A 14303-nucleotide genomic window follows, 5' to 3' on the forward strand; every position below is an offset into this window, starting at 1 on the left:
TGACAAGGCTCAATCATTCTGCTCCGTAAAGGCTGTTACTAAATAAATCAAAATTCAAACAACTTTCCCTCCCAAACCTGCTGCTGCGCACTGCCAGCCAGCTGCATGAAAGACGGCTACGAAACGTTTTCCGTCACTTACAGAAAATACAATGAAACGTAACAATATTTCCAATAATAAAATAAAAAATAACAGTCAAACGTTTTCTGCTACCGTTAAAAGTTGTAGGAAGTAAACATTTCTCTAGTTAAATAAACACTGTAAAGCTGTGGTGTGTGTGCTAAAGGTCAAACCAGCCTATGTCTAAAACAACCCTAAAGGAATCCCCTGTAGGGCTGAGACTGGAAAGTAGGAGATTTTGTGTTTAAAAGTAGATTTTCTTTAACCTCAAGTGTAGAAAACAACAAATATGCTGTTAAAGTTGAGCGAGGAAACGTTTTTTTCTTTTTTTTTTTCTTACTTCCATTTCACTCGAGACATGAAGGTGACAAACCACAGAGCTGCTGGACGGACACCGGAGCAAAGTCACTGTTGATCTCCCTGAATCGTTCATGGGTGTGTTTCTTTGAGTTAGATAAGAGAAGCGGGGTCGACTTGTACCTTTTTTATTTTTATTTTACACACGCTTCTGAAAAACTGCACTTTGTGTGTAGAAGAAACTGAGTGAGCTGGGACAGGTGGACACGTCTTAATGGAATTGAAATCAGGATTTTTTTTTAGTTTCCTGTTTCCTTGCAGCAATCTTCTTCAGATCCTCCACGCCCCGTCCTGCAGACGGTCAGCCGTGTTAATCATTACCCCGCTTTGTCTTGTCATGAAGTTACTCTGTTGCAAAACAGCCGGCTGGAATAAAGAGCTGTAGTGAGTCAACGTGGAGAAATGAGCGCATAAATGCTAACCTGATAGTGGGCCGGAGCAGCGATTCTCAGGTGTTGGTGGTTCTGTTGAAACAGAAAGTGGGATTTTTCATGCCTGAATGACTCTGAGATGGTTTCTGTCCAGTACATGGCCATGCAGACAGAAATCTATCCCGTCTTAACACCCCCCCCCCCCAAACGTGCGCTCTGCTGTGATGAAGCAGCCCTGGGATTATCGCTCGTTATCCTATTACCACAGAGTTTGTGAGCTGTCATGTGTGGATGATAGCCGGAGTCATTCAGACACACTACCTGTGCACAGATATGTCACAACACGCGTTCACACCTGTGCATTCCTCGTCTTGAACTTTTTTTTTCCCCCCTCTGAGAGTACGGAAAACCTCCCACCTCCAGGCGGAGGAGGCAGGGTTCGTGTTCCAGACGAGCTTCTGTGTCGCAGACGTCCTGGGACGATGAGTTTGCTGATGAGTGTATTGATGAATTGATACCGTATAGATGTGTGCTTCGGCTCTGACGGTTTCCATCGTAGCTGCAGATAACGCTCAAATCAATATTTTTCCATCGTATATATATATATATATATATATATATATATTTATATCCCTGGAACAGAAATCCTGAAGCTGTGGAGCCTGGAAGTGCAAAGAGAGGAGTGGCAGTCGGTGTGAATGAATGTGACTTAGGAGGTATTTAAAGCTCTCTGGATGAGGAAAAATCGAGCATGTAAGCTATGTACTTCACCGTGCACAAGTGTTGAGTAATTACTTTTGTACAGACAATATACAAACGTACAAACCCTAGATGGAAGGATTCAGGGTAAGCGACGCTCACCGTCTTTTAGAAAAGCTGGAATTGCAATTTAACGGATTTTATTGGCATAAATAAAGTATTTTGGAATACAAATTTAATTATATTGTTTTGATATAGAAGAAAAAACATCGATAAAATAGAAATCATGTTGGAGCGATATTAATAATTATCAACAAATTCGAAACATATATTTTAAGTGCCACCCTGGACATTTTATCTTGTTGCTTAGCAATCTATTTTTAGATACTGACACAAACACTGAATTCAAACTCAACCCTTTATTCAACCAACTTTTTACCAAAACTGAAAGTTTTTAAAAAAGTAAACAGAACACGTGCTCTCTGAACTCTTTGAAGGGGGCGGAGCTTGGTGACGGGGCGTTCCTGGGTCTGCGTTCTGATTGGTTGGGAGGATGTAATGACTGTAATATCAACCTACATAGCTAGAATGCAAAAGGAAGAAAAACTGTTATTCTATTTAATTTTTTCCTAGAGGTGGGCGGATCGATCCTAGTATCGATAATATCGATACCAACACTATTAATGATATTTATATATTAAATACAGTGGAAACACGACAACAAGCACATGAAAAACCATGAGCAAGGAAACAGCGAGAGGAGACGAAACTTCGCTAATTGCCCCGACAGACCAACAGTCAGACGTCTTTGACAAAGGTGGTTCAGTCCTCCAGAGAACATCCAGGTAGATAAGTGTGGTCACCTTCAGCAGCACTTCATATTACCTTTCAAACTAGATATTATATGTCATATGTTACTGGAGCCCACTCAGAAAGTGTAATTAAGACCTTGAGAGAACCCAGTACATTTATCCCATTAAAAAGTGTTATTTAAGATAAGATAACATTAGATAATCCTTTATTTATCCTACCACAGGGAAATTTATATCATTAAAGCAACAAGTGAGTACACAAAATACAAACAAAGTCACATAAGGATTGAAAGATATAAGAGGTGGTTTAGAAAAAAAACATGAACAGAGCATTATTATTATTATCAATTAATAATAAAGTAAAAATCACAAGAACACCAAAAGGTCAACAGTTTCATGATACATGATACAAAATATTGGTATCGTATCGCTTTCGGCGATACTGACCCTGTATTTACTTGGTGTCGGATCGATTAAAAATACTTTTTACTGACCCTTTTTTACGATACATGTCTATCGATCGATATATATCGTTATTGAATTATCGTCCAGCTCTGGTCAGTTCACGAGTCTGTCCTGAAACATTTCCAAGGAGGAAAGACGTCCACTTTATTCACAAATACAACAAACATTTCAGACGGCGGACTGTCTTCCCTCCAAATCCACCTCAAGATCAGAGAATGGGTCAACATTTCTCCACAATGACGTGAAAAACGTTGGATGGAAAACAGAATTTAATTCACTTTATTTACATGGCGGCAAAATATTTTACATTAAAACGTAATTTATATGCTTTAATATAAATAGTCCAGTAAATCCAGCCGTACAGACTCTCACTGCTGAGATTTAAAGTTGGATCAAGTGGATGAATCTTTACTTACTTTACTTACTTTTCCATGAAACATAAAAATCAAAGACTGTGAAAATTTGTTGTTTACATACTATTGACAGAGTCAGAAAACGATTGAAAAAGCAGCCAAAGTCCAAAGAAAAACAGTTTCAGAAAGCCTCAAGAAATACGGATGAAGACCTCTTTAGAAGATTTTAAGGTCTACATCGAAGCAGCATTTAACAAAGTTTCACAGTACTGGAAGTACAATCTGTGTTTTCAGTCCAGTTTTACGACCAAATGTTTTGGGTTTACAGCCCCAGTAACGTTGTTTGGCTCCCTGACTCGCTGTTCACAGACTGAAATAAATTTCTGTCTGACAAAAAGGGGACAGCATCTCCGTTTCTCCTTGTTTCGCCATCAGAGCATCGCCTGGGAATAAAACAAACATCCTGCCGTCACTGAGCGCTCCTCGCAGCGTTTTGATCAGCAAGAAGTCGGTGTAAAAATAGGCAGAATAGTGTTTTCGTCATCAGCTCTGTGAGCGGCAGGCCGCTGTGTACCTGCAGCTGAAACGAGGCTGCCGATGGCCTGATTACAACCGCGTGACAAGATGTCCGCCTTGGAAGCTGCTGCCTCTGCTGTTGTAAGCCTCAGCAGGACATGACTGCTGATTATAGCAGCCCAGAGGTCTGTAGCGTCATGCATCTCAGCGCACGTTTGACGCTAAGCTGCCGATTGATTCGTCCAGGCCATGTGATTACTCAAGTTTAGGACCACCATCGTTTATCCCCACATCAGGAGGATAGGCTTTGTTTTCGTAGTGTGGAGCACAGCAGATGTAAAAGTATGATTAATTGTTTATACTTCAGATATCTCCCCGTCCGATGTTTTGTTTTTTCTTGGCAGCACAGGTCAAAGTGTGAAGTTATCTGTTTGTTCAGTCATTGATAAATTAGATTTGTCAGAGGTTACTGCAGGTCATCAGCTGCAGAAGCTCCATGTGGAGCATTCTGGAGGAGAATTAGTCAAACGACATGATGCAGTTTTCCTGTACAGGCAGGAAAAATCTGGAATCCAAGTTTTCATCCAGGTCTGGAAAAGTCCTTATTCCATCCATCCATCCATCCATCCATTGTTTCATCATCCATCCATCCATGAATTCATCCATTCATCCATCCATCCATCCATAAATTTATAGGTTCATCCATCCATCCATAAATTCATCCATCCATTCATTCTTCCATCATCCATAAATGTATCTATTCATCCATCATCCATAAATTCATCCATAAATCCATCCATCCATCCATTGTTTCATCATCCATCCATCCATGAATTCATCCATCCATCCATCCATCCATCCATCCATCCATTAATCCATCCATCCATCCATCCATCCATGAATTCATCCATAAATTTATCCATCCATCCATCCATTGTTCCATCCATCCATCTATAAATGCATCCATCCATCTATTGTTCCATCATCCATCCATCCATCCATAAATGCATCTATCCATGCATCCATCCATCCATCCATCCATCCATCCATCCATCCATCCATCCATACATCCGTAAATGAAGCTGGTAACACGTTCAGATGGAGAACCTGCAGCACTCGTCTGGTTCTGAGACGCCTCCCTGCTGCAGTTTAGGAGCACATAGAACATTTTTCTGTTTTCTTGTCAACATCATCAGTGGGGTCCAGTGCAGCTTCTGAGAGGCCCAATATTTACCTGGTTAATAATGTTAATAATGTTGCCTCCTGTTTCTATTGTACTATAAATAAACAGTTTTACTTTGTCTATTTTTTCACTAGCCAACATTTATTACTCTAAATGATGTTTATGTCAGCTTCCATAGTTTTCCAGTTCATGATGGTAGCATGCTGGGGCAGCATTAGCATGATAGGTTGATGGACGTGGTTTAATTATGCCACTTTTACCCAGAAGTTGCAGTTTTAAGCTTCAGCTTGGAGCTCACTGGTCCTCAAACTGGACCGCCGTTACTTTGGACCAGATTATTTTCTCTTTCCGATCTAAGTTCTGACTTCAGAGGTAAACTAAGTGCAGCATCGACATCCACCGCCACGTATTTCTGGTTCACTTTATCAAACTTTTCTCCACCGCTCTTCTCTTTGATCAAGTTCCTGATGGAAAAAAAATCTTCAATAATGCATATTTTTGCCTTTTTGATACTTAGTTACTTGATTCCAAACTTAATTCATGCACATTTACTATTAAGTGATTTAGAGTTTCTTGCCAAGCAGTGATGTGACTTTCTTTGAATCTTTTAAAGTGGTCAATAAAACACTCAGATCAGCATCTCTACTGACTGAAAACACAAAGTTTTTCAGTATTTGACTGCTTTTCCTCTCCTTAGTTCAGTCCCTGCTCCTGATTATGGAAACTGTGTGCATGTAAAGGACGGACAGATGAAGGCCAATAGCGTAATTGCCACTACCAACAAAATCTCTCGAGCAGACGAACTTTATCTGAAAGTAATTTCTTTTAGAATCAAGCAATCAAAGACGTTGAACTGCCCCTGATGGATGCATCATCCTTTACAACTTTTATTCTATTACAAATTGTTTATTCTGTGTCGACACAGCTGTGGCTAATCCCTGGAGTTTAGCAACATTTTATGCCTGACATAAATGGTCTGAGTTAAGCAGCTGAATGTTGATTCTGAAAATAATCGGGTACAGAACCAGAACCTCCATGTTGGTGCTTTTCTTGGTGAAAGTCTGTAAACCTTCTTGTACACTGCAAAAAAAAAGAGCTGAAAGTAAGTACAATTTTCTTGAAATGAGTGTATTTTTCCTTGATTTGAGCAGGTACATAAGATTATCTACCAATGGAAGTGTTTTGACTCCTAAAATAAGATAATTTCATACACTGCACTTGAAATATGATGATGGAGATGAATTGTTCCTATTTTAAGTGCAAAAAATCTTATTCCATTGGCAGATTATCTTACTTACCTGCTCAAATCAAGAACAAATACACATTTCAAGAAAGTTTTACTTGCGTTTAGATTCCATTTTGCGGTGTAATTTTCTTGACAGGTGGTTTTGCTTAAAAATCCCCATAAAGAAGCAACTCAATTTTATCTATGTAGCACTAATTCACAACACATGTCATCTCAAGGCTCTTTACAAAGTCAAATTCAATCAAATCATCCAGACATGTTGGTCAAAAATGTTCCTATCTAAGGAAACCCAGCAGATTGCATCGAGTCTTGGCAAGCAATAAGGGATTACTTTACACTTTTGGATTAAACTAAATGCAATAATAATGTTAGTTTAAATGTGCTTTTCATAGAGCCAAGCCAGTTCCATCTCTGTGTCATAGTTTTCTGTTCCTGAGACAAGCTGTTATTCGTATAAATACTAAGGCTTTTATTTGTATTTAGGTTAGTGATGCATGTCGGGTTGAGTTTGCAGGAAAGCCGAGCGGTTGGCTGTGAGAATGCTGCAGGTTTAGCCGACAGCATGGTTATAAAGACACGTAGAGCATAGCTGCATGTCAGCGTTTTGCTCCAGCCTGGGGGCAGAGGATGAGGATGAGGAGGGGGGGGAGCATAAACCGAAGCATGAAGTCACAGTTGTGTCACGTTTCCTAAACTGGACTCGTTCCTCAGGTTATTCACCAGCATCACGTTAGCCGTGTATTTATTTAGCCATCATCTGAGCGCCACCTGCACAAGTCATTACAATTAGCTCATTGTTTTATTTTGGCTTTGTCGGAAAACCCAGACCTGTAGTGACATCAGACCTCCAGCCGTGTGCTGCACCCGCAGCTCCCTGCAGGTTGTTGTTTTGGTTGCGTTTTTCAGCGGCAACATCTCATCCGTCGGCCTCCACCCTTTATTCATAAGTAATGAGCTTGCAGCAGGCCGGCAGAGAGCCAGGCGGAGGAGGAGAGCAGACGTGCCGGCTGGCCGGGACTTGTCCCGGTGGACCAGAGCCTCTTATCTTCCACAATAATGACATCTGCATCGACTGGCTGCAGGAAATGGGCTAAAAAGAGACTCGGGATTTAGGAAGTGTTGCATAGTTTTTCTGTCCCGTTGTTTCAAGTGTTGCGTTATTTGGTTTGTTTGAACACAAAAGATCTGAAGTTAGAACAAAGATTACCCAAAACATTACAAACCGTTACTACAATAATAATAATATACCCAAAGATTTTTACGTGATGTTTTTCCATTTGTGTTCAGATTAAGTTTGGATTTTTAACATGTAGTGTTGGACGGTGGTGAGGTATTTTAATTTTAAATATATATGGTCACAATAATAACAAAGTACACCCTGTTTTAGTTCTAAGGTTTTGTGTATCAGGACTTAATAAAAAATCTGATCTGTAAAACTTTGAAAATCTTTTAAATCTTACCTCAGTTGCTTAAAAAAACAACATAATGAGCTCCAAGAGCTAATGAATCATTAAACAAAAATAAAGCCTTAATAGAAAAAGAAAATGTAAAAATAAATGTGGTGCAACGCAACGGTAGCCAAAGGAGCAAATGTAAAGCGCTTTGGGGTAGCATTAGACAACTTGGGGTTACGCTGCAAAAAGGGAACTAAAAGTAAGTTAAATTGTCTTGAAATTAGTGTATTTGTCCTTGATTTGAGCAGGTAAATAATATTATTTGCCAATGGAATGTCTGTTTTGACTCCTAAAATGAGATAATGGGATATACTGCACTTGAGGTAAGACGATGGAGATGGATTGTTCTTTTTTGAAGTGCGAAAATCTTATTCCATTGGCAGATCATCTTATTTAACTGCTCAAATCAGGAACATATACACTAACTTCAAGAAGATATCACTTACTTTTAGTTTCCTTGTTGCAGTGTAAGTACGTTCTCCGACATGTGACAGGAGGACGCTGGTCACAAATAATCTCTGCTGAATACTGCGGTGATTATGGAGCTGGTCACACCGATGATTAAGTCAAGTTTATTTGTAGCACATTTCAGCAAGAAGGCGATTTAAAGTGCTTTACATCATAAAAACATCAAACACATTGAAACGGTCACTGGTTGTGAGACCAGTAACATTAAATTGTATCAGGTGAAAACGTCAGATAAATTGGTCAGTGTTCCTGTGATTATGGCTGAAATCAGCTCTAAACAGGAGGTTTTCAGTCTTGATTTAAAGGAACTCAGTTTTTATTTTGGCTGATTTGCAGTTTTCTGGAAGTTTGTTCCAGATTTATAGAGCAAAGGAACTAAATGCTGCTTCTCCATGTTTGGTTCTGGTTCTGGGTCTGCAGAGTAGACCAGAACCAGGAGATCTGGGTGGACTTAATTAAAAACCTTGTCACTATTTTATTTGAATCAAAGCGTCATGGCTGCACATACTTTTTCACAGAACGATTTCAGGTTTTGTCTCCATCTTTGTTTAATTAAATGTTTAGAATTGGTTCTCTAACTAAATCCATCCTGCACCTGAGGTTGGCTTTAAGTAATTGTGCAACCTTGCAACAGTAGTTTTCATTTAGTCCAGATACATAAAAGGATGCGCTTCCTTTTCTCCCCTTTGTGGTTGTTTGTCTTTGCTGTTGTGGATTCTTGGAAAACATAAATTGTTGCTGAACTCTGGTTAAATTAAATCACGTATAGAGGGAACCTTTCCTTTTATTAGTTTCACTGAATATTTCACTGTGTCTCAGAAAGACGTGAGCAGTCTTTATTATGTTGAGTGTTTTCAGTATTCCTAAACGGATGGCATTTTTCCATTTCAAGCATTAAGTAATTCATCAGCTGCTGCCAGAATATCTCAGTGAAGGTTTAATCTGATTTTCATAATTTTCAAAGAAGAAAAAGAGGACGATATAAACTCGCATATAAAATTGTTAAAACAACAAAAAAATATTTAAAGAGTCACTAAAATACAGCCCTGTGGGACACCTTAAATTACAGTATGGTTTTATCATTGTATTCAACATTTTCCTGAAAATTATTATATTATGCCAGCTTTTTTAATAGTTTTAAGCATAAATATGCTTTTTAAATTTAAGCAGCAACACCACAATTGTTCAATATTGCAATAACTTTAGGACTTCTGTTTTTTGCCCTGTTTTAACAAAGCAAACTTGAGTGGCATAATCACGGAGATTAAATTGATCCTTTATTTTATTCAGATAGTTTTCTATAAAAATGAATGCAAATCACACAAACTTTCTCACAAACCTCAAACATTTCCTCTTAATTTAACGAATAACATGTTTTTACTCTGTTGTGCATGTCTTTGTGCACATGCGGTTTCCTTTTTTTGTAAAGTATAAGCAGACGCAGCTCAGTAACTGCATAGTGACCTTCCTCTTCCTTTCCCCTCCTCCTCCTCCTCCTCCTCTCAGATGACATGGCGTCCTCAGTACCGCAGCTCCAAGTTTCGCCACGTCTTCGGGAAAGCTGCCACTAAGGAGAACTGCTACGATGGCGTGCCGATCACACGCAGCGTCCAGGACAACCACTTCTGTGCCGTCAACCCTCGTTTCGTCGCCGTCATCACCGAGTGTGCTGGGGGAGGCGCCTTCCTGGTGCTGTCGGTCCATCATGTGAGTGTGTGCATCTCAGGCAGCTTTGCAGATTTTTAAGGAGGCGCATGCACCGACATACTGGGAAAGACATGCAGGGGATAATTTGCAAACGCCCGTCTGCACAACGCTCATGTCGATAATTTATGAGTGGTTCTGATTGCAGCTGAATAAACTAAAACGGAGTCACTATGAGTTTAATAATTACAGATACTGCGATAAAAGTCAGGGATGAAAGCATTAGAAGTATTTGTGAGATTGGCATCTGTAGAAGTCATTAAGATAAGATAAGATAGGGCTTTATTGATCTCACAGTGGAGAAATGTACTTGTCACACATCGGCTTAATAGACACAAAGAAAGGTGCCAAAAGGAGGAGAGGTTCAAAAGGTATAAGGTATATACAGTGTGTCATATGTACAGTGTTTAAAAAATAAAATAAAATAAAAATTACAAGGGAAATAAAGCAGATATTTAGGGTCACTTATGTCACCTAAACATTTAACAGAACTGTTTGATTGTTAAATATTAATTCAAATTTATTTGGTCAGGGATGAGACATAAGGATTTGATATAAAAGAAACCGTCGGCCTGTCTGTAGGCCCAGCCCCTGGTGAGGATATTAGAACCTTTAAAGGGGCAATGAACACAAATTTCCTTTTTTTCTGAGGTTTTGGGGGTATAATATGATCTGTTGTGCACTGATGAGGCTGTGTGAATCTCAAAAGTGAGTACCAAAGGAGCTGCTCAGGGGTAGTGAGCTTTGTTGCTTTGCTCAAAAACGATCAGAAAACAGTTTAATTTTATACGAATGTTGTCTTTCTACATAATTAATATTCTCCAATCAGTGTTTGACCAGTTTTCCAAACATGGTTGTAGCCAATCAGAGTGAAATCAACCAGGTAGAGCTGCATATCATTACTGCACCTGACTCTTTTACTGAGGAGGGACATTTGGCAAAACAACAACATGGTATTTTTTTTTTAAATTAAATTCTTTAAAGAATTTTCATATGCAGCAAAGTCAACTGCTTGAAATGGTTTATAAAGTGATGTCATGACTCATGGCACCTTTAAAACGAATAATACAAAGAAACCTAACAATTAAAGGCATAGTATGCAACATTTTTCAGTTAATTATTTTCCATACCGTTTTGGATGATTAAATGAGTCATTTCAGGTCAAACAAGGGTTTTTCGCTGCCGCCCTCGCCATGGGGTCTCTTAGGGAAATCTTTACCTGTTTTTCCTCATCTTTCCAAGAGCCACTTTGTCCCGCACCTCACTGAGTCTCGCTTTGGTGTTTGAAATACCCGACTATTGGCTCTGTATCACGAGTGATTTCTATTCACTATTTCCGCGTTGAAAGCAACAACAAAGAACCGCATGTTAACGTCAAATAAACATACAAGCATATCGAGTTTTATTATTATTATTATTATTTTTTTTTTTTTTATGTTGGCGAGACGCTACCGCGGCGGCGGCGGCTTGACGAGGCGGTGGCGGTAGCGTCTCGCCAACATAATAATAATAATAAAACTGGCGAGGCGGCGGCCGTTAAAGAAATTTGTTAAAGAAATTATCTCACACTTTAGCAGACAAAAGAGAAATAAGTACCCCCCCCCCTCAGACATTTTTTATGCCATAATTTAGAAAAATGTGGAAAAACTTTAACAGCTTCTTCATTTCTTAGTTTTTTTTCCCCTCCAGTTATTAGAAATTCTCTTATTTCTTTTTCCTCAAATAGCTGGTCTAGCTGGAGGGCGGTGGAGTTAATAAAAATGTGAATTTTTAATCATCAGAGAGATATTTTTATTAGCTGATTGATCAACGTCTTCACTGAGCCCTCCTTTGTTCCCAGAGGAGGTGGATCTGCTCTCGGGTTATAAATCTAAGTATGAGGAAACATCTTTTACCCTTTCTCCCCGGTCAGATCGATCATTTATTATTCCAAAAATATCTTATTCACTGGTGTAATCTTTAAAAGAAACCTCAGGTGTCTTGGGAATTTTTCTGTTATCTGGTTGTTTATCTCGAGATTAGAGGGATTTATGAAGCTTCTTTCTTTCTTTCTTTCTTTCTTTCTTTGAGTCTTTATCAGCCTCCTGCCATGGTTGAGGATTGCATATGAGCTCAGGAATGAAAAATCTCATCTTTTGACCCCCGTACCCTCCCTCCCTCCCTCCCTTCCATCTCGAGGAGGTGAAACTTTAGCACTTCTCTCTCCGCCGCTCTGTGCGAGGACACTTACCATCAGCCTGCAGAGAGGAACAAACATTTAACCCACATGCATGCGACCGCTGAAGGTCCTTCTGCCTTATTTCATGTTTGTGAGAAGCACAAACTACCGGCTCTACCTGCACGGTTATCCAGCCCACAGGCGTCCTGTTCCTACATAATTACTAGTGCTGCTCAGGCAGAAAACATTTCAGACTTTTTCGTGTGTAATAAAAGGAGATGTTTGAGAGAATTTGTAAAGTTTTGTCATCATTTTTTGCGGCTTCACGTTAACGTCCAGCAGACTTGGCCGCCGTGTCGTGTCTGAGCCGGCACAGAGCGCCACGCTCTCATCGGTCTGACACCGTTTATTCTCTCTGTGCATCTGGTTCACTGACTTTTCAGCCACGCTTATCCATGTTTTGTTTTTTTTTTATTTCAATTTTCTCCCCTAAAGAATTTTTGCCTCCTCGTGTGAATGAAGGCAGCAGCGACTCTGTTATGTGTCTGGATCTGTCAAGTCTTGTGAAGTCGGATAAATGCCCTTCAGGGATGTTAATCTGAGCAACGCTGACTGGAGTTTACAAGAACAAAAGTAAAAAATAAAAAAAAAATAAAAAACATCTGGCCGAGGGGAGTTAGAAAGAAGCTTTTTCTTTCGCCTGCATTTATCTTCTACCCAAACAAAACACAACTCTGCGTGAACTTGTCTGTCTCTCTGGAGGTGCATTACGCAAAAACATCCACAAACTGACGCATTTATGCGTGGTCCATGATGGGTCGCCCGTTGTGAAAGAACTGGTTGAGTTTGGTAACGTAATGGAAGATTGCCGTCTATTATCTGATTCTTTTTGTGTAAAGTTTCATGAATGTGCCGTTGTGCTTCAGATGAAACTGCAGAAAGGCTGCAGATTGGCTCTGATTACTGCAATGCCTCAAACTTTCCAGACTAGATCAGGCTCTTACTGGCGTTACGGATGTCAGTGGATTTTCTTTCTGATGTCGCCAACACATCCAAATCTGTGTAAATCTTGTCTTATTGCAACAAGCGGTCTCCTTGATCTTTGGACCGGTCCGGCTTTTTCAACTGAGGCAGCTGACCAAAGTAAAACCATTCCTGTCATGGCATCAATTTGACATTTTAATCTATGCTTTTTTTATTACAACTCTTCTAGATTATAGCAATACACTTTACTCTGTGCTTAAATAACTTTAGTGGCTCGACTACAGCTGGTCCAAAATGCTGCCGCTCGTCTTTAAACTGGTACCAGCAAACATGAACATATTTCTCCACTTTTAGCAGCAATTTATTGGCTACCGGTTCACTTTCAGATGGATTTTTTATAATCTTTTTATGTCTTCACGGCTTTACTCTCCAGTATCTGTCAGACCTGCTTCATCTGGACGCTCCCTCTCGCTCGCTCAGATCTGCAGATCAGTTTTTTTATTATTATTTATGACCTGCTTTTGCCATCATCAGTTTTAGATGTTGGCTTTTGAGGTTTTTATTGTCTGTTTCTGTCTATCTGCATTTTATTTTACGTTTTACTGCATCTGCTTTTTATTGTTTTGTTTTAAATTGCTACTTTTTAAGAGTGTGTCAAGCTCTTTGAGCAACTGAGTTGTATTTTAAAGTGCTAGATGAATACATTTGAGTTGAGTTGATAGAGGTGGCAGCTTTGAATCTGAGAGATTCAGTTCAGTTAAGTAGATCTCTGTAGCACCACTTCACAACAAAGATCTTTAAAAAACAAACCCATCCAATTTAAATAGAGAAACACGTAGTTAGTTCAATGCAGTCACAAGGAAAGCTAAGATATATATTCCATTTTGATCCTATGGAGTAACGCAGTCCAGTAGAGGTTAACATAGCCAGTGGTTTTCTGTCAAAGGAGACCCAGCCAGCGGCATCAAGTCAGAAATGGAGGAATTACAAGATTCTCGTGGCACATGTTGTTTCTTTCATGAAGAAAAAATGGGAATTTCCAGTTTTTGTGCATTTAATGGACAGGAATAAAAATTTTTTTTGGTGTATTTGACTTGATCAAAGCTGAAGAAGGAAAGATTTGCCGATATTGAGAGGTATATGCCATGTTTTTAGGCCCTCACCACTCTCAGGCCTTTTCCAGATCATAGATCATCTTCTCTTGCATCCTATCTCCTAAACCCACCCTAACCTTAAATGTAACAGTGCATTTAAAGGCCTGCAGAAGAATCAAAACCACGTTAAAAGAAGCAAGCTGGTTCGAAACTCCTAGAGCAGGAAATGGCTGATCAGATTAGTTTACATTACGCCGGCACACATGCAAACCTGTCCTGTTATGTGCCGACGCTGCGGTGCTTTATGAGCTTTTCTTAC

The 14303-nt window shown here is 39.5% G+C and overlaps 1 protein-coding gene across 4 annotated transcripts in view; it reads left to right on the forward strand.

The window, feature by feature from the left end:
- coro2a (coronin, actin binding protein, 2A) overlaps nucleotides 1–14303 on the forward strand; it is a 72426-nt gene that overhangs the window by 35459 nt on the left and 22664 nt on the right. For all 4 annotated transcript variants that reach the window (XM_012882295.3, XM_036137568.1, XM_036137569.1 and 1 more), the window contains exon 2: nucleotides 9551–9751. In XM_012882295.3, the coding sequence (XP_012737749.2) occupies nucleotides 9551–9751 (201 nt within the window). The remainder of the gene's footprint in view (nucleotides 1–9550; nucleotides 9752–14303) is intronic.

This window comes from Fundulus heteroclitus, chromosome 5 (assembly GCF_011125445.2).
Source record: "Fundulus heteroclitus isolate FHET01 chromosome 5, MU-UCD_Fhet_4.1, whole genome shotgun sequence".
Taxonomy (NCBI): Eukaryota; Metazoa; Chordata; class Actinopteri; order Cyprinodontiformes; family Fundulidae; genus Fundulus; species Fundulus heteroclitus.